At 38.5% G+C, this 22,795-nt stretch overlaps 1 protein-coding gene across 2 annotated transcripts in view; it reads left to right on the forward strand.

Moving 5' to 3' along the window:
• Positions 1 to 22,795, forward strand: part of LOC139949769 (endothelial transcription factor GATA-2-like) — a 48,249-nt gene that overhangs the window by 20,177 nt on the left and 5,277 nt on the right. The window contains exons 3-7 of one of the 2 annotated variants that reach the window (XM_071948304.1): positions 14,366 to 14,395; positions 14,978 to 15,123; positions 17,151 to 17,252; positions 18,195 to 18,323; positions 21,828 to 21,995. In XM_071948304.1, coding sequence (XP_071804405.1) covers positions 14,366 to 14,395; positions 14,978 to 15,123; positions 17,151 to 17,252; positions 18,195 to 18,323; positions 21,828 to 21,995 — 575 coding nt within the window. The remainder of the gene's footprint in view (positions 1 to 14,365; positions 14,396 to 14,977; positions 15,124 to 17,150; positions 17,253 to 18,194; positions 18,324 to 21,827; positions 21,996 to 22,795) is intronic. The other variant, XM_071948305.1, reaches the window with a different exon arrangement.

Below are 22,795 nucleotides of genomic sequence, written 5' to 3' on the forward strand. Positions count from 1 at the left end.
TTTCCAAAACAATAGAATCCTCAACAATTTGTCATTGTCTGCTTTCCAAAATATTTTCAGGTATTTGCAAACCTCGTGACCATCTTTCGTTGCACCTTTTGAAAAAATAATTTTGAAAATTAAAGACTATTTATAAAGTTGGTAAAATCCTTCACGCAAGGTCCATTGTTTCGGGCGATTATACCCCCAAGTCCTCCCCTCTAATCACCATATTTTAATCCATCTCCAGGATTAATGACTATAGACACACAGCATTACAGCTTAATCCCCCATTCCCATGGCCGAATTGCCTGATAAAAACCTCTTTTATCGGCCTCAAAGTTTGCTCAAGTCCAGGCTTAACATCCCCTAAAACCTTTTTATTATCTCATCCCGAACCAAGAGTAAATACAGCGAGAAGGTAGCGGCATTTACCAGCGGTATTATACACCTAACTTTGTATTATGTGCAACCATCATCAGTCAGAGTGAACACAACAGCAACACCGCTTTAGAAATGTAGCCATTTTTCTTGCTCTGTGTGTACTCTATTTACCAACGCCCCATATTTTTTTTTGTGACAAACATTTTGAGTCAATATTTTCTGATGGGAGTAACAGTCATTTATAATCCTTAAAAACCTTGGTGGCAGGCGCGACCCCCTGTTTTTTCTAAATTAACCCCTGGGTGATTGTTTGCTGAGTTCAAATTCTGACCCCTGGATCCCGGGGTTCCATGCATGCGAGGCACCATAACGCCCCTTTTAGCACCACGCTTCTTCGACGAGCTTTAAGGTACTGGATATTATTGGTATATAACTCAAAATTACATCAATGTTACTCAAAAAATAATTTTTAGCATAAAAACTTACTTGGAAAAGAGCAATTGAGAGCTATGTTGATAGTATTCAACATTGTGAGAAACAGCTCCAAAGAAGTTGTTTCTCACAAAAATATTTGAATTGAATTCGAGAGACCTTAGCTGAGGTTTCGAGTTCAAGACATCTGAAAGCACGCAATTTGTTCGAGCGAGGGTTTTTCCCAAATTAATTTCAACGGCCACTTGAGTTCAAATTTTCACAGGTTTTGTATTAGATGTCATCGTGATTGCATGTGGGGGGGGGGGGGCGGTCATTTGCCCCAAGCCGCCTTTGGGGTGGCGCCAAAGCTACATTTTTTTCTCTGTCTTTAATTATTTTGATTCTTTGTACGAGGATAATATTCACCTTGATTTGAAAAGTGACACTTGGGTTCCCTTGCAAATGTCTTACAAAAAATGTTTATGTTTTTTCCCCCAAAAGACAGAACATTTGAGTGAAGGGGCACCGTCCGCTAACCTTGCCCGCAGGTGCAACGAATCCTTAGCTATAGGGCTTCGTCTCTCGATGCTGTCAAAGTATGTCAGTAACAATTATGACACTGTGATATACGTTTAAAGTGATCGCATGCATTTTCCAAACAATTCCCAATCATTTCCCACTCGAGTATGCAAAAACTCACAGCAGTGAACGATTCGCCTGAAACACTGTACAAAACCAATTGAATTTTGTATTTTTTTTAAAGTTTCAGTTGCATGCCTGAATTTATATGACATGTTACAAGTTGAATTGTCAGACAAAATTGTTTAGTCTTATCTTTTTCTGCGTTTGAAGTTCTCTCTCTATTGCGAAATCAGGTCACTTCGGCTTGGCTATTAGTAAAAGGTTAATATGTTTTCTAGAGCGTTCTCAGCAGAGTCGACGTGTTGTCATTAAAAATTAGAAATTAATTTCTCGAGTTGTTTGTTTAAGCGTTCAGTGTTGACCTATAAGTAGCGGAATCCATTGTGCAACAGTGAAATAAATGACACACCGGTGGACCCTACAGTATACACTGCAATGTCCAACTCCTAAAAGGCCAACCTTTACTCAGGTCAAAGGTCACTGGGTTTTTGTGTTTCTGATCGTCTATAGGGGGAAAAAAGACAATTGTGTGCCAAAATTGTTTTCAGTCAAACTTGTTGATGTTTACTGAAGTTTTTGAGATCAGATCTGTTTATTGATGTTATAATTATTTACTGTGCAAATGCCGAAGTTCTTTCCCCGAAAGCAAATTGTTCGTGCAAGAAGTACTGTAATTATTTACAAATAATTAAGATTTGTCCTTTTCTTTAAGTGAACTACGGTCAGACACTTGTATTAATAAATAATAGTTTATGTCAGTTACCAGACACAATCATCCGATTGGTGTCATTAGCTCGGCCATTTTGTTATGTCAGAAAAATGTATAAACTCAAAGGCATTTTCGAAACCAAGGTCCCCAGCTTGCGGTGTGGTTTTTTTACCGTATAGCAAAAGTACACTATTTAAAAAAAAAATACGATACGAATGACGTCACAAATTCGCAATGAATTATATTACTATTCACAGCAGCTGAACTGTTCAACTCCTGCGAAACATACGCTGCGAAAACAATGACGTCGACATTTAAGCAGTTACATGGAAATGGGCACGAGTTCCAAGACAACGTGTCAAGCCATTGCTATTATTTTTACCTAGCAGATGAATTTGCTTAGTTTTGTTTCGAACTATTAAGCGCTTGTACCAGCTATTGAAGTACAGATCTTGCTGACCAAAACAGGAAGTAAAATGTAAAACAAACTCCCAGGAGAATGTTTTCCCCCAAAACAACCCAACCACCAAAAAAGAAAGCTAATTGATCAATAATGTTCTTTACAATAGCTGTGCATCACACCTGTGTTGATTTTACACATGAAGGAATCCACTGCCCATCGATCGTGTACTGTACTCTACAAGTACAAGTTCAAACTTTCATTTTTGGAATTTTGCGCCTACTGCCTACTAATAATTTGTTTTGTCTTCGAGACTATACTTTCCGGGTATGCGGTCCGTATTGTTTGTGGTTTGAGCATGGTGACTCTTATGCCTCTGAGCTTGTCAAAAAGTTCTGAAGTGAATAATGGCGGATGTTGTAAACAACGTCTCTGACTTGACTGACAGATGTTGTTGGAGAATCTCATGATCGTTCCATTAGATGGTAATTTGTTTGGTAACACTTGACATTGAAGACGGGCCGTGGAAGGCTCTCTCGCCTATCCTTAAAGGCACCGGACGCCTTTGGTAAACTGTCCAAGACCAGGGCCCAATTTCATAGCGCTGCTAAGCACACAAATTTGCTAAGCATGAAATTTCTTCCTTGAAAAAAACAGGATTACCAACCAAATTTCCATTTGTTGCATATTGCTTGTTACTGGTATTTAGCTATTGTTTGCTTATCCTGAAAATCACGTGGACATTTTGATGGTAATCTTTTTTTTATCAAGGAAGAAATTTCATGCTTAGCAATTTTTTGTGCTTAGCAGCTCTTTGAAATTGGGCCCAGTATTCTCACTTGATGTAGCCCAACATAGATGCATGAAATGACAAACCTGTGAAAAATTGGACTTAGTCACCGAAGTTGCGAGAGAATAATGAAAGAAAAAATACCCTTGTTGCACAGATTTGTGTACTTTCAGATGCCTGAAGTCTTTGAATATTAAATTGAGTGAGAAATTATCCTTTTCTCACAGACTACGTTGGACCGTTTCTTCTGAAAACATTGCTCTTTGATTTTGTTACTTTTTTTTCAAAAAATATTGACGGCTACGAACGTGAAACTTTTACAGATAAAATAAATGATATACATCTTGATTCACAGTTAGTAGGGACTCATGTCATTGCCAACAATTTGATCTACAAAGGGTAGCAAAACCCTTGAATTAACAGTGGATTGTGTGTATGTGGAAGAAGAACCAATCAAACCACATCCTCTATTTTTGTCATTAAAAATGCTTTAAAGGCAATGGACACTATTGGTAGTTGTCAAAAACTAACAGGAAGTTTACAGATTTTGATATTCTGTCATTTTATGATTGGTCCTTAGCTGCTATAGGGTTCTTAGAATGTGCCAATTATTAGTCGATTTTGTTGGAATGAAGTGTCCATTGCGTATAATGGCATCCTATTTTAATCTGTTGTGATTAGCACAATTGGGTACAGTATGTTATCTAACCCTCTCGTTAAGATAAGCTTAATCAAATTTCCTTCTATCTTGGTGTTGCGCTCGAGTCACAAGTAATTAGGCTAGCAGTTCCAGGGTGTTAAACTGACACTACTGTCACTCCACCTACGGACAGGGTTCCTTCCGTATACCGGCTGGGCTCTCTCTTGAACAACTCTCTCTGACTAAATAAAAAAGTATAAAGTTACAATCCACCCATGAAAATTAGTACCTCCTGTTACGAAACGCAACCACGCGTTGAAAGTAAACATGCCGTGACATTCTTGTGGGTGGAAAGCTCTCTGAATGCCCGGGGGTTATCTTCGCTAGGAACCCGGCATTAGATCATTCTCTTTTTAGGGTTATATAAACAGTCCGGATATTCCTCGCTTAGGCCACTTGCAAAAAAGTCTCTTTTCGCAATCTTTCTTTCTCTCTCTCTGTTTCGCTCGTAAACCATTAGTAATCAAGGACTAATTGCAAGATGATTTGGCACGCGTGGTTAGTGCTGCAAGTGGCTAGTGCGTTTTAATTTACAGCCCTGGTTTGGGTTGGTTGTCTATCAGGGGGTAGTGGGGGAGCTGTGATTGATCCGGGCAACTGATGATGTTTTCACCGTGGCGTGGCACCGTGGCACCGCCGGGCGACCGCAGGGAGGCGCCCGCCACGGAGACTGTGGACAAACGGAGGCCTTCAACACGGCCAGCCGGGAGAGACAGACACTTTGTGGCAACTGTCACTTTGGATGGGGAGAGAGTTTGTCCGAACTTATACAAGACGTAAGACACAGACTGGCTGTTGTTTTTCACTTCAGATACATTGACATTGAAGAGAAGTTGTCTCCGAATTGAGTGAAACCATATTGCTGGTCATGTGATGGGCAGTGCGTCATCACGCTGCGTAACTTAGCGAATTGAGGATTATCGGTAGAGAAACTCTGTACACAGTGAACCATGGAAGAATGACAACATGAACTAGTCTGTATATTAGTCGCTTCAAATTTATAGTATGAATTCGTGGATAGAATGTACGAGCCGAAAAAATAACAAACAGCAAATTTGTGAAAGCGTTCTTTAAAAATGGCAACACTCTCAAGCACCCACCCAACCAAAACGTTTTACATTTATGTTTAATAGTAAAGTATTTCAGCTAAATTATTGAATGAATTGAACAGAACAAAAGGGAATAAAGAAATCGATCGTTTTGGAAGAATCTTCCAAGAGAGCTTTTGTTGAAAAACTTACACATACTTGTATCACGAGGTTTGGCCTCCCGAGAGAAAGCAATTGGAACTCAGTTTGGAGCCATTAATAAAATAAAAAAACATTGGTGACGTGATTGGTGTTTGAAATGACCTCTGTTCAGTGTTAGGGTCCCCTGTATTCTAAAAAAAAAAAAAAAAAAAAACCCAAAACGTTTTTATCGTACAGTAAGCGTGCGCGGTCGCCATCTTGATTTTACCCGGATGTTGCAGGCAATGAGTGACGTTGTCAGTCAACCTTGTTCCCCGGTGCTGAGACTTCGTGATGGTCTTATGATGCGGGACCACACATGGTCCAAGGTCTGAGGTTGGCCAGAGGCTTTCAAATACCGTTTTGCATTGTTTTCTGGGTTTGAAGTGATTGTAATTAATTTACAGTAAATAATGGAGAGAGTGAAAGTCAATTTGTAAGTGCACGATTATTATTTATTTTGACTGCACGGAAACTCATAAAAAGGTCTATCATTTACAACCACTGTTGTTATAGGCCTACACCCTACACTCTTGTCAACCTCGTTTGGACATCTGCTTTTCTTATTGTTCCCTTTGGTTTTGTATGTACAAAGGAGAAGCGAGGAACAGGCATGTAAGCTTCGTTTTTGAAAGGGCAAGGGCACCAAGGCATGTTCTTCCGGGTAAAGGGAACCCTGTGAGGAAATATTGTAAACGATTTCGACTGGAGCATTTCAAGGGCACCAGTGCTTGTAGTAGGCATTTTCATTCATTGCAAGCATTTCCTCTGCGAAGTATCTGGGGAGGATGTCCTCGCTCTGTCGGAACACCCGGATTCAGACACGATCACAGGATTGAGCGAACTCCTGCTCCAGTCCGGAACACGCCTTCTGTGGTCGCCAATTTCCTTTTGGGGTATTCTCTTAAAGGAACACGTTGCCTTGGATCGGTCGAGTTGGTCTTTGAAAAGCGTTTGTAACCGTTTGTTATAAAATGCATATGGTTAGAAAGATGTTTTAAAAGTAGAATACAATTGATCCACACAAGTTTGCCTCGAAATTGCGTGGTTTTGCTTTTACTTTGCGAACTAAAACGGTCGGCCATATATGGGAGTCAAAAATTTGACTCCCATAAATGGCCGACCGTGTTAGTCGACGAGGTAAAAGGAAAACCACGCAATTTCGAGTGATACTTGTGTGGATCATTATATTCTACTTTAAAAATATCTTTCCAATCATCTGCTTTTTATAACAATTACAAACGCTTTTCAAAGACCAACTCGACCGATCCAAGGCAACGTGTTCCTTTAAGTGATACACCAAGTTTCCCCCTTGTTTTTGTATTTTGGTATTCTGAAGTGATTCTTTCGCAATTTTCGGTTTGACTTTTCTGCAAAGAATCTTTGTTTTACATTTCGTTATGATTATTTGACCGGATTATTCATCCAGTTTAAATTAAACTCCCTTTGTTTTAAATGTTTTCATATCTTGATGTTTATTTTCTTATTCCTCTCTTTGAAATTGAAAGCTCATCCCACGCCTCAACCAAACATAAACCCATGTTCATTTATAAAAAATAAAAACATAAAATACAAATCACAATTAGATAGCCATATCGTCCTTTCAATTTCGCTTATGAACTCCAAATTAAGTGACATTTCCCGTATTGATAGTTTTTGTTTCAATTTCTCCAAAAGTTAAGGAAAATCAAAGGAAAAGGGAAAAACTAAGCATATTGCATTTCAAGCACGCGGTAATATTGGTAATATTGTCAAACTCGGTAATATTGTTCAATGCACTGGACACCTTTGGTAATTGTCAAAAGACCGGTATTCTCACTTGGTATCGACCTATCCCAACATATGCATAAAATAACATTAGGACTCATTAGGTCTTCGAAGTTACACGAGAAAAAGTAAAGAGAACAACACCCTTGTTGCAAAACGTTGTGTGATTTCATTTGCCTATTATATTAATATAAGGCTTTATCAGGCCTGAAGTCTTTTAACATTTCAGCGAGAAAATACTTTTTCTAACAAACTATATGTTACTTCAGAGGGAGCCGTTTCTCACATTGTTTTATACTATATCAACAGCTCTCCATTTCTCGTTATCAAATTAGTTTTCAGTGCGTTTTACAAACAAACGGCACAACAATGTCCACAATATATTCTTGTTTATCCCGTCGACAAGACATCATTTTACTCACTTGCGGCGGGGGGGGGGGGGGGGGGGGGACACGGGATGGGTGGTTGACGTAGTACCACTCTCGAGGGGTAACACGTATCTACGAGAGGGCTTACCTAAGAGAGTCCCTTTTGGGGTTTTTATCTCAGACTTTTCGATAAGAGTCATGTAGTCGGTGAACTCGGAACAAAACATATCCATGTCCTTATGTTAAGGCAAACTTGCCCAGATAATGCACAGATAAAAGTTTATGTACAAAATTTTGATAAACCGTAGAAATGTCACTGTATTGATACACGGGCCCGTTGGGTGTATTTTGGGTGCGAATGTGATTGCTGCGATGGCCTCATTGACTGTAAAGAGATAGTATTGTTAATTAAATCACTATGATTTTTGTGTGGCTTGTTTGACGAATGTCGAATTTAATTACTTATTGCGATATAGCTAGATTAGTTTTGGGGGAACAAGCGTGGACAGGGCGTGGTTTGTTCAAACGGGGTCGGTTATGCATCTGATGTAAGCTTAAATACATTTACAGATGCTGTTCTTTTTCACATGTTGAAAACGGTACTTAGGCCATGGAGGAAGGAAACTAAGACCGTCCTCAACATATACATTAAGTGATGGTGGCATTCGTTAAATATACATCGGCATTCGTTAATGTAAGAGAAAACACTCACTCGAACTTTCATGAAAAACGAGTCTGTTAAAACCATGTACATGTATAGGCCATACACAAATTTTGTTTTACAGTTTCCAGCAAAAATGTTAAACGATCAAATTTCGAAGGATGCGACGTATCCGTTTGATTTTATTTTCTTCTCGGATTTGGAACAAGCTTGGAGAACAATTTTTCCCACATCAAAATAAGAAAAAAAACTTATTTGTTTTATTTTGTTTTGTATAGCTTTGATCTTTGTCTTGCCTTCTCCTTCTACCCTGACTCACAGTATTCTCCTGTTTAGCCTGCCCCATTCATCTCTCTCTTCCCGGTGATTTTGTTTTTTGTGTTTCCAACTTCTTGCGGTCAAACCATGCATATTCCTTCCATTTTTTTTTCTGTGCGCTTTCTGCATCGTTTTCTCTTCTTGTGTTTCCACATACTTACGTTAAACTTTTATACCTGTTCATGTATGTTTTAGCGTTCGAGAAAGACCCTGCAAGGGTCGATACGTCAGGCCAATAGATAGGTTTGTTTGATTTTTTAAAGCGATTACAGTACGTTCAGACCGATAGGTCATTAGCACGACAGTACATGTCCTAAAAAACTCAAAGATTCAGACATTTTCTCGATAAGTTATCTCCCAAAACGGAATAATCTCAGTTTAATAGAAGGAAATAACAAGGTTACATTTCCTAGATTAGTTTTGTTTCATAACACATGAAGATGCGACCATGCCTATAGGCTGATGAACTTTTGGTGTGATACTGCAAAAGTACAACACCCTTTCGTATCGCGTTGGTAACGGCTTAAGGTTTCCAGTGCTTTAAACACACGTTATTCTATAGAGGCTTCCACAATGGTCTCCATGTCGACCCCAAAAAGAAAAGAAAAGAAAAAAGAAAAAGAGAAAAGAAAGAAAAAACAAAACCTTATCTCGCAAACACACGCCACCAACACCGAAAACATCGTTCGGAGTTCAAGAAAGGTTTCAATGTATATATTGACAATAAAATAAAAAAAAATCCGCATATTGTAGTTACCTCGCCACCTTACTATAGTTTGACTCTTGAAAAGTACTGAGCACTTCAAAATAAAGAAATCCGTTGACCTTTAACCTCGAAGACAAAACCATAGACAACATGGACTCTGGCACCATTTCAATAGAGGACGCTGTTGTTTGAAGAGTATTATTAGGAAAGAAAGAAAACTTGTGTCGTGATAAATCAAACCGTTGAGAAGTGAACCGAAAGGAAACCAGAGTTTGACTGGATAATCATTCAATTTAAGCTGACTTGAAACATTCCAATTTCAGATGTCTTGGTTGCAAATCTCTACCCAGTGACCCATTTTCCTGTTGTGTCAGAATAAAATTATCAAGTTGTGAACATGAAAAACTGTCTCCGCGCGCGTTGGGGGCCATGATTTGTTGATATAAGCACTGGTAAAGAACAATATACGCACTTTATGGTAACGGTTAAAATATCTAAGTTTAAAGGCAGTGGAGTAATGGGGAGAGGTTGATAGTATAAAACATTGTGAGAAAGGCTCCCTCTGAAGTGACATAGTTTTCGAGAAAGAAGTAATTTTCCACGACTTTGATTTCGAGACCTCAAGTTTAGAATTTGAGGTCTCGAAATCAAGCATCTAAAAGCACACAACTTCGTGTGACAAGGGTGTTTTTTCTTTCATAGTTATCTCGCAATTCCGACGACCAATCGAGCTCAAATTTTCACAAGTTTGTTATTTTATGCATATGTTGAGATACACAAAGTGAGAAGACTGGTCTTTGACAATTACCAATATAGTGTCCAGTGTCTTTAAAGGAACACGTTGCCTTGGATCGGTCGAGTTTGTCTTTGAAAGGTGTTTGAAACCGTTTGTTGTAGAATGCATATGATTAGAGAGATATTTTAAAAGTAGAATACAATGATCCACACAAATGTGCCTCTAAATTGAATGGTTTTCCTTTTACTTTGCAAACTAACACGGTCGGCCATTTATGGGAGTCAAAAAATTGACTCCCATAAATGGCCGACCGTGTTAGTCTACGAGGTAAAAGGAAAACCACGTAATTTCGAATGATATTTGTGTGGATCATTGTATTCTACTTTTAAAATATCTCTCTAATCATATGCATTCTATAACAAACGGTTTGCAAACACCTTTCAAAGACCAACTCGACCGATCCAAGGCAACGTGTTCCTTTATTAAGCTCAATCGGTCATGATATGTTTTTTTCTTGTAGCCGATTTGTTTGGGGCAAATGGAACTTGCATAAAAAATGAAACATACACAAATTAATTAATTAATTTCATGCGGATTCTCCAGAAAAAAATACTGATGGGAAATTAGGTTCCAACTCCCGACTGTTTTAAAACATCATTAAAAGAACCCCTAGTTTACCCAACAACAATGAAAACAAATCCGCACGCTTGAGGACCCCCCTAATTACCGGTAATTTATAACAATTTACACGCCCTTGAAGTCGGCTATAATCACATTGTTCTCCAAACAGTTAACACCAATTGACAACGATGGCTATTCATTGGCCACTTGAGGGCCTTTCCTGTTTGAGGAGGAGCGAGGGCTCTCGGGAGTTGTTGACTGTACCAATAATTGGACTCGACTGTGTTTATACAGTAATTTATTAAGATCTTGTTAATGAGGCGCTTTTCGTCTGCGCTAACGAAGGAGCGCCGGTTGACCACTTTTGTTTTTTAAAGCACATGGAGCTGTTCCCATCCCTGGTGGGTGAGCTGCTGTACGCTTCCCATCCCAACCGCACTCAGCAGCCACACAAATCGTGTAAAAAAAAAGAGTGTACTTGAACCGTGTGCTTGAACCTACCGGTGTGTACTAGGTACACAATATAAGAGCGGTTGTGAAATGAAGTTTTTATTATTTTTTTTTAAAATCAGACACTAACTTTGAATTGCGACTAGCCTTCCCAGTAATCATATTTGCAATTTCCATTCTTGAAAAATAAATAGATAAATCGTATTTAGTAAATGAGTTTAGAACCAGCTTAAGCACAGAAAAGAAAAAAAAAATCATTACCATTTTTTTTAAAGACAAGTCAGCTTTTTCGGATAAAATATAAAAAAAACACTTTTTTTTATAGTGGTTATTTTACGAGATAGTTATTGCCACATTTTATTTTGTGTTTGGATGGAAAATTCCTAAATTTACTGTTTTATTTATCATTTCAAACAATCTTTAATCTTGGTTCTAAAGTCCTGCTTTTCTGAGCCAAAATGTCACTTTTCAAGATAATCTTATCTTTTCCCTCCACCGTCGTTCGCGCTGGGAATAATCCACATGTCTTTGCCATCACGTCATTTACGTTGGGAAATAATTTCCACATTTTACGCAATTTTTTTCATTTCTGCATGTTTGACCCCTAAAATGGCTGGGTTTTTATATAAGTCCAATCCTGACTGTGGACTTGGCCAGGTTTTATCAGATCTCGACCAGCTGTGGGGATTCATGCGTTGAAAGTAATTGTCTCACTGTAGCAGAATTTATAGAATGGAAATCGACAGCAGTTTTATTTTTAAAGATAACACAATTTTTCACTTAAAAGCAAACACAAACGATACCTTAATTTGTCAAATGATGTTATCAATATTGTTATTGTCTGTCTTTATATTTATGGTTGAAATGTTTTTAAAGGCCAGACTCGCCCGTTCCATGATTCCTACCCGCGGTACACCGGTACATCCATATGGAGGTGGTTACATCTTACTTTACCACAAATGACCCTGTCCGAAGAAGCAGCGCGTGTTTCATGGTGGCAATTTTGCAGATTATTTCACCATTGTCTATTGATTCACACAACGGTTTTCACAGTTTCACAGGTTAATTACGAAATGTATTTTTTTGTGATCACAGAAAAACATGAACACTGTCTGTGACTATTATGTTAGCTCTACCAATCCTGAAATTATCTCTAATATTTTCGCATCAAACTATCATATTTAATAAATACTCGGGCCTGTATGCTTCTTTTTTAAAGGCCAAGTTAAGGGCACCAAGGCGTTTTCTCTTTGTTAAAGGGTACACCCTTTAATTTTGTAAGGAAATTGTACATTTCTTCTGGAGCATTTCAAGGGCACCAAGGCAATGACCAGCGGTCATGGATGCAATCGCCTTCGTTGCCTCCGTGAAGTATCTGGCCTGAATTCTGAACGCCTTGCCCGTGCAGCACCGCTCTAATTGGCTGGCTGATCGTCGCAAACAAATACCCTGCTATCTTTCGCACGAATAAAACTAACCCACCTTTATTGTAATGAAATAACTGAATAGGCTCTCCTCATCTTTGTGACTTTTCGCTGCTCATATATCTTCCATTTTGAGTATTGTGGTCATTGTCTTTGATCGGTATTTTTTTTTTCGGAAGCCCTTTCAAATTTGCACTCCAAACTGGAGAGACAATGATGAAAGCGCTCTATGCAGCCGAACGAAATCCAACCCTTATTATGTCATTAACATGCAGTCAGCTCGCCACTAAAATGGCACACCATGACGTATCACCACCTTATAGGGGATGTGTTGAGCGAATTAACAAAGCGGTAACAAAAGAACACATCGGTCATGAGGCGGTAATTGTGACGTATGGATCGAAAGAGCCACGGTTTGGAATGGGGAATAGGACAGATTATGTCGAGTCACGCCTTGAAATGATTGTGATCTATGCGTCTAAAGACCCACAGACCTATGTTAAGTGTACTGCGCTTGTTACAACATCTAATTTATAAGATAATAATTGTCTTCCAAATTTATGTAGCAAACTTTTTTTTTCTCACCGCATTTTATTTGTTACGTGTATTTTGTGAGTAAGAAACTGCATAGAGACCTCAAATTCTAAATCTGAGGTCTCGAAATCAAATTCGTGGAAAGTTACTTCTTTCCCGAAAACTACTCCACTTCAGAGGGAGCCGTTTCTCACAATGTTTTATACTATCAACCTCTCCCCATTACTCGTTACCAAGTAAGGTTGAGTGCTAATAATAATTTTGAGTAATTACCAATAGTGTCCACTGCCTTTAATGCAAAATTGCACAATTGCAGCAATGAATGAAAGGTTGCAGGAGGCTCTAATACTATACAGTCTCATCATACGGCTTATTTAGATGAACCCCCATGGATACTTTTCCCAAAATGAGCTCTCTCCAAACATCCATCTCTCCATTTAGTTTCTTCTTTTCTCACGTCCTTTTTCAATAATAGCCCGAGGCTCTGACCTCCCTACTTCGTTTACCTCATACCGGAAAGAGAGCAATATTGACGGTACACCAAGACCTGCCAAGACGCTGCATCCGAGTTTTGTCTCCGGACATCTGTCATAACACTCCAGCACATTTTATAAACCCATTGCAACTTGTTTGTGTTACTGCTACTTTAGTCCTGGCGTTGGTTCAGGTTTTTTTGTGCGATGTTTGTTTCTTTGTCTTGGTGTTGGATGGAGTTGGGTGGGTATGTAAGCGCAAAGTAAGAAGCAGTCGTCTGGTGGCATTTCTTTAGATGGATGGATCTTGTTTGTTTTTTACACGTCATTCAAATTAACACAGATGTCTGGTATTTGGTGTGGTGCACCGTGTTTCTCTTCTGGTTTTCATAGGCTGTCAATCTAGGCCTATGTTGTTTCAAGTTGTCTATAAAGTTTCTCTTAAAACTATTTCACAGATGTGATTTTATTTTAAGGGAAGCTTGTTTGTGTTGTTGTTTGAAAATGGATGTTGGTTGCACGCCTTTCAATGGAACAGTGAACTTAGCTTCTTAACAAGGATTGACCAACGATTTGAACCAAACCTGACGGTTTTATCCCGCTCATAATGCTTAATTGTAAGACTACTTATATAGAACACCCTTCCAATATCATGTCAATATCCTCTCTTTATTCTAGGTTTCCCTGATCATAATTACAAAGGGAGCGTTCCCTTGCATGGATTTAACCCTTTATGCTCTATAAAAAGCGTTTGCAATTCAGAACTCACAATAATTTACATTTATCATGACATGTATAGCCAAAACATTTAAAAAGGTAACATATAAATGATTTTGTTAGCAACAAGGCAAACAATTGAATTAGTTATGAAACGGATGTGTTTGTAAAGGTTATGTAAGAGTACAGTTCGTAATACTACGACCCACACAAAAATGCCCTATAGACACTTATGAAGAAGTTATCAACGTGTCCTAAAAAGCATTTCCAATTTCCAAGTCCTAGTGTTAAATTGTAATAACTAATGGTCTATTTTTTTGTTTTATTTCACCCTCTTCTACAGACAATGATATGTGGACCCAAGACTTCGGAAGTAAGTAACTGTACACATTTTGTTTGTTTTGTTTTCTGTTACATTTTAAGAAAAGGGGAAGATTTGGGATTGAGAAAGCTGCTCAATGGAATCGTAACTTTACAGCGGGACTTGTGCGTCTCGGAAGTGTTAAGCCCCAATGTTGCATCCAGAATGTCTGAGCCACAACAAAAACAACAACAACAACATTTTCATCTTAAATTTAAGAAGGGTTAATTTGTTAAATTTAAGATGAAAATGTGTTTGTTATTGTTGTTGTTAAGATTGATGATTTAAAAACTTGCCCACTGGAATACTATTACAGGGGCATTTTGTGCTTCTGGTACATGTAAAGTTTGACCAAACTGGCACCCAAGTATTGCACCCAATTATCAGAAAAACAAAAACATTTCCATCTGTTACATGAAGGTTTCGAAACCCGCCAAGTTTCTCTTACAGAAATGATGATTTTTAATTATTCTTAGTTATTAATAAATCTGTAGTCCCTTTTGCTGGCTAAATGATATATTGCATTAGTCCTAATAAACTGATTTCCCTTTTCCTTTTGTTTTTATGTATTCTTTCTTGTTGTTTCGTTCCTAGTCGGTAGAGAATGCGTGAACTGTGGCGCGATCTCAACCCCGTTGTGGAGACGTGACGGCACCGGGCACTACCTGTGCAACGCATGCGGGCTGTACCACAAAATGAACGGCATGAGTAGGCCACTCATCAAGCCTCAACGCCGCCTGGTAAGTTGAGCTTTTCACGGCAGCTCTTACGACTCGATGAGGGTTGCTCTTGTGTAGTGGCGTAGAGGAGAAGTACACCCTGTTAAAAGCACTGGACACGTTTCGTGGTTTTCAAAGACCAGTATTCTCACTTGGTGTATCCCAACATATGCATACAATAACAAGCCTGTGAACATTTGGGATAAATTGGTCATCGAAGCTGCAAGAAAACAAGAAAGAAAAACACCTTGTGTTTTTTTCAGTCAGATACATAATAAAAGTCTTCAGCTTGCAGTCAGCGCACCTATCTTTAGCACTATCTCTAAGGGAACTCAAATGACGTAGTCTTTGAGGAAAAAAAAGTAATTTCTCACTAAAATATTTGAATTTGATTTGGAGGTTTTGAAATCAAGCATCTGAAAGCACACAAACAACTTGCAATGTGCAACAAGGGTGTTTTTCTTCCACATTATCTCGCAACTTCGACGGCCAATCGAGCTCAAATTTTCACAGGTTTGTTATTTTGTGCGTATGTTGAGATACACAAAGTGAGAAGACTGGTCTTTGACAATTAACAATAGTGTCAAATGTCTTTAAAATGTACAACTGTCAATTTAGTTTTGTTTTTCTCCCTTGCGAAAGACGTGCACTTTTCACCCTCGCACGTGCACCGCAAAGCTTCACACGTATATCACTGACAAGTTTTATCTTTGGAGTCATGAAAATCGAGTACTGGTTTTATCTCCATGCTAGCCTGGTGAATATTGAGTAACACGTTGATAAGGATAAAAAAGTCATCAATCAACAACAAAAAAGAGGACAAAATGGAAAGGAGTGGGTGAAGAAACCAAGCCCAGATGACATTTTAGAAGGAAAATGACAAATAGTTCCCGCGTTTTTGATGAAGGGTGATCGATGATCAACGCCTGTCGCGGACAGGAAAAGTTGAAACGAAAATGTGTAATGAACGAAGAATTGGAAGTAACCCGCATCAAACAAAAAATACTTATTTAGAGGTCTGTGGATACGATATTCATTTGCACGTATTTGCAAAAGTTGACTCATTAATCAAGTAAAACAGTCATTCGTTAATTACAAGGGGGGGGGGGGTTGTCGTGAAAATGCCGCAACATTTCTAGGGATAGGTGTATATTACAGATTGTCAAGTAAGCGTTCGAGGTGGTAGTATTTTAATGGCGACTTTGTATGAGTGACGTTATGAAATGAATGACGAGTTGGTAACCGACAAGTTAATAATATGTGACGAGTTGGCTACGTCTGTCAGGTTAAACGAGTGAAAAATAACACCGTACGCTGTATCGAAAACGGTTCAGCAAAACCAACCGGAATTGGTGAGCTTGAGATGGTTTGAGCTTGAGCATGTAGACTTGCTTCCTTTGCTTGAGCAATGGTTGGTAGCATGCACAAGTGAAATACAATTCCGTCTGTCTAACTGTCTGTCTGTTTGTCTTAAAGGCAGTGAACACTATTGATAATTACTCAAAATATTTATTAGCATCAAACCTTACTTGGTGACGAGTAATGGGGAGAGGTTGATGGTATAAAACATTGCGAGAAACGGCCCCCTCTGATGTGCCATAGTATAGTTTTCGAGAAAGAAGTAATTTTCCACAAATTTGATTTCAAGAGGTCTCGAAATCAACCATATAAACGCACACAACTTCGTGTGACAAGGGTGTTTTTTCTTCCATTATTACCTCGCAAGTTCGATGACCGATTGAGCTCAAATTTGCACAGATTTTCACTGCAAGTCATACATCTTTCAAAAAGTAGTGGATTTTGTATGCAGAAACTCTGCTGTCCAAAGTTAACATGTTGACATCTTTTGACATGGGATTCGATTCAACAACCGGGAGGATTCGAACCGCAGGTCGTGAGGTCTAAGATCTGGACCACTGATTGGCCAATCACCTTTGGCGGTAGATTCTTACGCAGAAAGTCTGCTGCCACCAAGCGTCTCCAAAGTTACAATGGAGATCTTTTCCACATTCTTAAAATCAAACCATTATTGTGGATTTTTGAAACAGGACGAAATGGGCGACCTTTGCAACGACAAGGGACCAGATATAATGGAGGGACTGGAACAGTCTCTACTACGATACAAAGACAGACGCTGGAAACCGAACACGGTAAGGCCAGGAATGAAGAATGACATCTCAGTGCTCAATGCGCGAAAAGGCGTGGTCTTTAACTTTCATTTCATTTTTGTATTAATTTTGACTAATAATTATAAAGGTATAGATTTTTTTTTTAATACAATTTTGAGTCCCGTGAAAAGAATGCTCAAAGACTAACTAAAAACAAACAATTCTAGAAGCATGTAATGTAAAAACGAACTTAACACAGTGAAATATATTGAAGCATGAATTGTTTTTGTTTCCAAAAATTAAGCAAGGTTTAATAAGCATGATTGTATATTCAAATAAAAGGTACTTTTGTATAACGAAAAGAGCGAACTTCGACACCGAAAAACTGTCGAAATTATTCCCAGCGCTGAGATGCTATTCTGACTTTTATTGGCCTGCCGGATTTGACCTTTATTTTCTTTAACGAATTCAACGTCCACCCTTAGCAGTGGTCAAATGCTAGTTGAAACAAACAAATAACGACCAGTCAAAACAGACCAAGTGGTTTGGAAAACATCCTTATTTCATTTGAAAGATTCATGGACTACTGGAAAAGCCGACGGTCTAGTGAAATGGCAAGCTTTCTGGCCAGTCATTGAACATGTTAAAGACAAACTTTGATGATACATGAAATGGGTCATGTAAACCGCACGTCCATTTTGTAAACGCAGCCTGTAATACAAAAAAGAAGATAAGAACAACTCGAAAATGTTAGTTTAAATATAGATAGTTTCGTTAGCGTGTGTTGGCATAGCGAGTACCAGTCAGTCACAATGTGCAGCGATCGAGGCCATTTTGTTTTAATGTAGGTCGCAGAATGCAAAGACTCTCAGACCAATTGAATTATAACAATCACAATATACCTGTTGAAATTGCAACTATTTTGAAGGAAGCAATAATTGACGGACTATCTTTTTGTGTTCCTTTTTTGTCCACCGTTCACAGCAATCCGGATCCAGACGCGAAGGAATAATTTGTGCAAACTGTCACACCAGCACTACAACACTGTGGCGGAGGAATAAAGACGGTGAACCGGTCTGCAACGCATGCGGACTCTACTATAAATTACATGGCGTAAGTATAAATCATTTTCGGTATTCGAAGAAATAGGGTCATAGATTTTTGTTTTTGTTTTTGTTTGTTTGCTGAACCGGATGAATTTGATGAATTACAGGCAAATCTGTAGAGAAAGACAACGCATGTCACATAAAAAATTCAGCTGAAAATTCAGTGTCTAAAAAAAAAACCTGTCACGGTGTGTTCACAGGAATGACGAATTTATCTACGTTTAACAAGGTGGCCGTGGGTACCAATCGCATATCTGGCTGCAGTATTCTCAAAAAGACACTCCAGAAAATCTGAGAAACGATTCATGCATAATCGTTTCTCGCATATTGTTTTGGTTGACAAATTATCCAAACCATTATTACTTCAAAAAAATTCCTTTCTCAAAATAGTTTATACTATCAACAGCTGCAGTGCATGTCGCACAAAGTAAGGGTTTTGCGGTGAATAATATTTGTTTGAGCATTTACCAACGACCTTACCTTTAAAGACTTGTTTTGTGCAAAGTATTCAAGAGCTCCCCCAAGGAAGTTATATTTTGAAAATATGAAAGTTTTGTTTCTCTTTTTTGTTCTCTTGGATGTCGCCTGGTACTCGCCTGGTACTCGTTGCTTGCAAATTTGCGTTGTTTGACAATGCCCTTGCGACAAACAATTTGCATTGAACAGCACGCTGATCACCTTACATATTATTTAAAGATACTGGACACCATTGGTAAATGTCACAGACCAGTCTTCTCACTTGGTGTATCTCAACATATGCATAAAATAACAAATCTGTGAAAATTTGAGCTCGATTGGTCGTCAGAGTTGCGAGATAACTATGAAGAAAAAAAAACACCCTTGTCACACGAAGTTGTGTGCTTTCAGATGCTTGATTTCGAGACCTCAAATTCTAAACTTGAGGTCTCGAAATCAAATTCGTTGAAAATTACTTTTTCTCGAAAACTACGTCACTTCAGAGGGAGCCGTTTCTCATAATGTTTTATACCATCAACCTCTCCCCATTACCCGTTACCAAGTGAGGTTTTATGCTGATAATTATTTTGAGTAATTACCAATAGTGTTCACTGCCTTTAAAGGCTTACTTGGTAACACACAATTTGAGAGCTAAATTAATAGTATAAAACATTGTGAGAAACGGCTCCCTCAGAAGTAATGTAGTATTTGAGAAAAGGATAATTTCTCCCTATAACAGACTTAAAACTTGAAGCTTTTTTATGCATCTGAAACACATATTTTTGCAACAAGGGTGTTCTTCATTATTCTCTTGAAACTTTGATGGCAAATTGAATTAAAATTTTCACAGGTTTGTTATTTAATTCGTAATGGTATACACCTAGTGAGAACAACTGGTCTTTGACAACTACCAAAGGTGTCCAGTGCCTCTAAAATTAAAATGTTTTGGGGTGAACGATTTTCAAAACTATGTTCTTAACATATGTTTTAACAACAGTGCAAGCATAAGCCGCAGTGCTTTTTTTTTTTTTTTTTTTTTTGTATTTGGCGATCTTTGACCCTCCCTAAGATTTGTTGTGTGAACAGTTATCACATCCCCAAGGAAGTTTTATTATGAACAGATAAATGTTTTCCCTATTTCTGTTATATTGCCCGGTAATCGATGTTTGCAAACTGCGTTCTTTGACACGGCCATGCACAGTACACTGATCACCTTCCAAACAGAAATCATAAAGTGACGTGTTATGAACGAACAGGAGTCATTTAAGCAGTGATTGAGCCGTCTGCCAGTGAGCTATGGTCCATTGGGACCTACCTAACGATTACCTTCAAATAAACACGAGCCAACCCCAGACGACCCTTTCAGAATGACCCTATTGCTACCATAGGGGGCGGTCTTCACTCCCAAGGGGCAAATGGCATCAATCAAACATGCTAAGTGCAGCGTGTGACAGCGCCTTGTTAAATGTGTGCACTTGACGGCAGCCATTTACTTGCATTATTGTTATGTTTCATTGAAGTCTAATTATGTGGTTACACAAATCGGAGCTAAAAGCACTCGATGTTTTTGGCGTGAAAGTCCTCTTAAATCATGAATCTGGCAGGCTGGCATAAATCTATCTATGGCCGTAAGTGGTCCCTGTGGAAGAACATTTAGATTTCATTGGTGTTTTTGGAAGCTCGGTCGTATTAAACTCATGTCTGTTATTAATGACCCGGTTTGATGTCCATATATCTTGGTAGAAACATAAATCTGGATAGAGGTTTGCTTTGGATGTATAGTTGAGTGACCTGTCAAAACTGTAAAAGACCTGCTGTCTAAAAATTAAAACTAGAAACACAAGAAAAAACACACACATGCCGACTTTGTTACCTCCCTCTTCCCGTTGGAAAATGGTGCTGTTGTTTCTTTCTTCAATCTTCACTGCACGTTAATTTGATAAAACCCGTGGAGCTCCCAGATTAATTTATGAAACCCAAATGAAAAATTATCTATAGCAAGATTTTAGATTATCTTCGTTTGAAATAACACGATTCCTTTGAGTAAAAGTGGTGTAAATTTATTTAGTTTTTTTTAGTTTTCACGTGATTATTTTTGTTATATTAATTAATTCCTTGCCTTTTGGGGAAGGCTTCAGGATAAAACTAAAATGAACAACTCCAACAAAAACCTTATAAATGTCCCCAGTACTTCCAGCATTAGGACATTTGGCACTTTATTTCCAAGTATGACTGAAACTTTGATTTTTAAAGGAACATTCACTTTCAAAGCCCGTACAAAGAATCATAAAAGCCACCTTCAATGTTTCACAACCGGGGTCTGGCCGGAACTGAACTGAACAATGCTAAACAGACAGCTACATTGTGATGCATGCATTGATGAAAGAGCCTTCCAATTTGAAAGGTTCTTTTACCACAACCCGTTTGATGGAAACCATTTTTCTCGTCACCCCACAGTGTTACTGTTAGGGATCAGCGAGGCGCCTTGCTATCGGGGGACGAGGATGGACCAGGCTTGGCGTGTTGGCTGCGTTTAGGATCAAACTGAGATCAATGGCTTATATCGCCGGTCCCATGCGGTGATCACCATAAAGCTCACTAGAAATATAACAATAATCTACACGAGATTTGAGAAGTAGCAGTTGTAACTGTGCATGCGTTTCTTGCGGTTGTGTTTGTAACTTTGGAGCGGTGACATATACCACCTATGTTTCGGAAGCCAGCCAGTTAAGCATACGGATTTACGTGACAAGATCGTGTGGGCAAATCAAGTGATGTGTCCATTCGAAGACGTCATGTGTGGCCGAAGTGAACTCCAGGAGGGCTACTCAGGCCTGTACACTCTGCTTTTGAAAGGGCAAGGGCACCAAGGAATTGTCTCCTTCGTAAAGGGCACCCTATGAGGAAAATTGCAAGTTCTACTGTAGCATTTTAAGGGCACCAAGGCAATGGCCAAGGCGCAGTGAGGCAATCGTATTGCATGTGTGAAGTATCAACCCTGGATCATACAGTAGCATATAATTTCAATATTCTATCAATTATACTCCAATTATAGGTGAACCGCCCTCTAGCGATGAAGAAGGATGGTATCCAGACTCGCAAGCGCAAACCGAAGGGCTCGTCCAAGCAGCAGATGAATGGACAACAGTCTGCCTCAACGAAGTCTCCTAAAGATGTCCACTCAACACTGCCACCAACGTCCATGCACAGCCCATCCATTAAGGTAACTTATTTTTCATGATTCAAATATACTTTCCCTCACTCAATGTTGAATATACTGGTCTTTGACAATACCGAATGTGTCCAGTGCCTTTAAAACGATGTCCCTTTATAAAAAGTGGAAAAGTTTCCGTAAAGCGTCACAACTTTTTCATTCGATATGAAATAATAGTATCTAATTTACCTCAATGAGATATCCCTTTTTGTAAAGAATTAGTGAAAAGGTGTTGGCGCCATACGGAAAGTTATCCGAAATACTGACTCAAATGAGTGAAAACATTCGATTTTAAACAATATAATATCTAATTTACCTCAACGAGATATCCCTTTTTTGTAAAAATGAGTGAACAAATGGTGGCGCCATAAAGAAAGTTATCCTGAAAAAAAGAAAACAAAAGTTGATTACTGTGTGTGGAAATATGTCTGTATCTGTGCATGGCTTGTGTAAAACTGATAACTTATAATCATCTTTGAAAATATTATGTCTTATAAATGTTTTTACTTACCTTTTTTGTCCCCCCCCCCCCTTTTTCATTTTTTAGTTTGCCTATGTATACCATTGAAGTGTTTGCTAATGTGTTTGCTATTTTCTTTCCTCTCCATTTTCTGTGTTGTATTATTATTACTTTTTGTAATACCACAATTTTTACTGTGTTTATTTGATATAACATGTAATGTAAAGCGTGTCGATTCTTGGGAGAGGCACAATTAAAATGTTGATTAAAAATACAAATAATAATAATTATTATTATTATTGATAATATCTTTAGGTTATAGTTTTTGGATAATATCTGCCACCTAAAG

Source organism: Asterias amurensis, chromosome 17 (assembly GCF_032118995.1).
Source record: "Asterias amurensis chromosome 17, ASM3211899v1".
In the NCBI taxonomy this organism is placed as follows: Eukaryota; Metazoa; Echinodermata; class Asteroidea; order Forcipulatida; family Asteriidae; genus Asterias; species Asterias amurensis.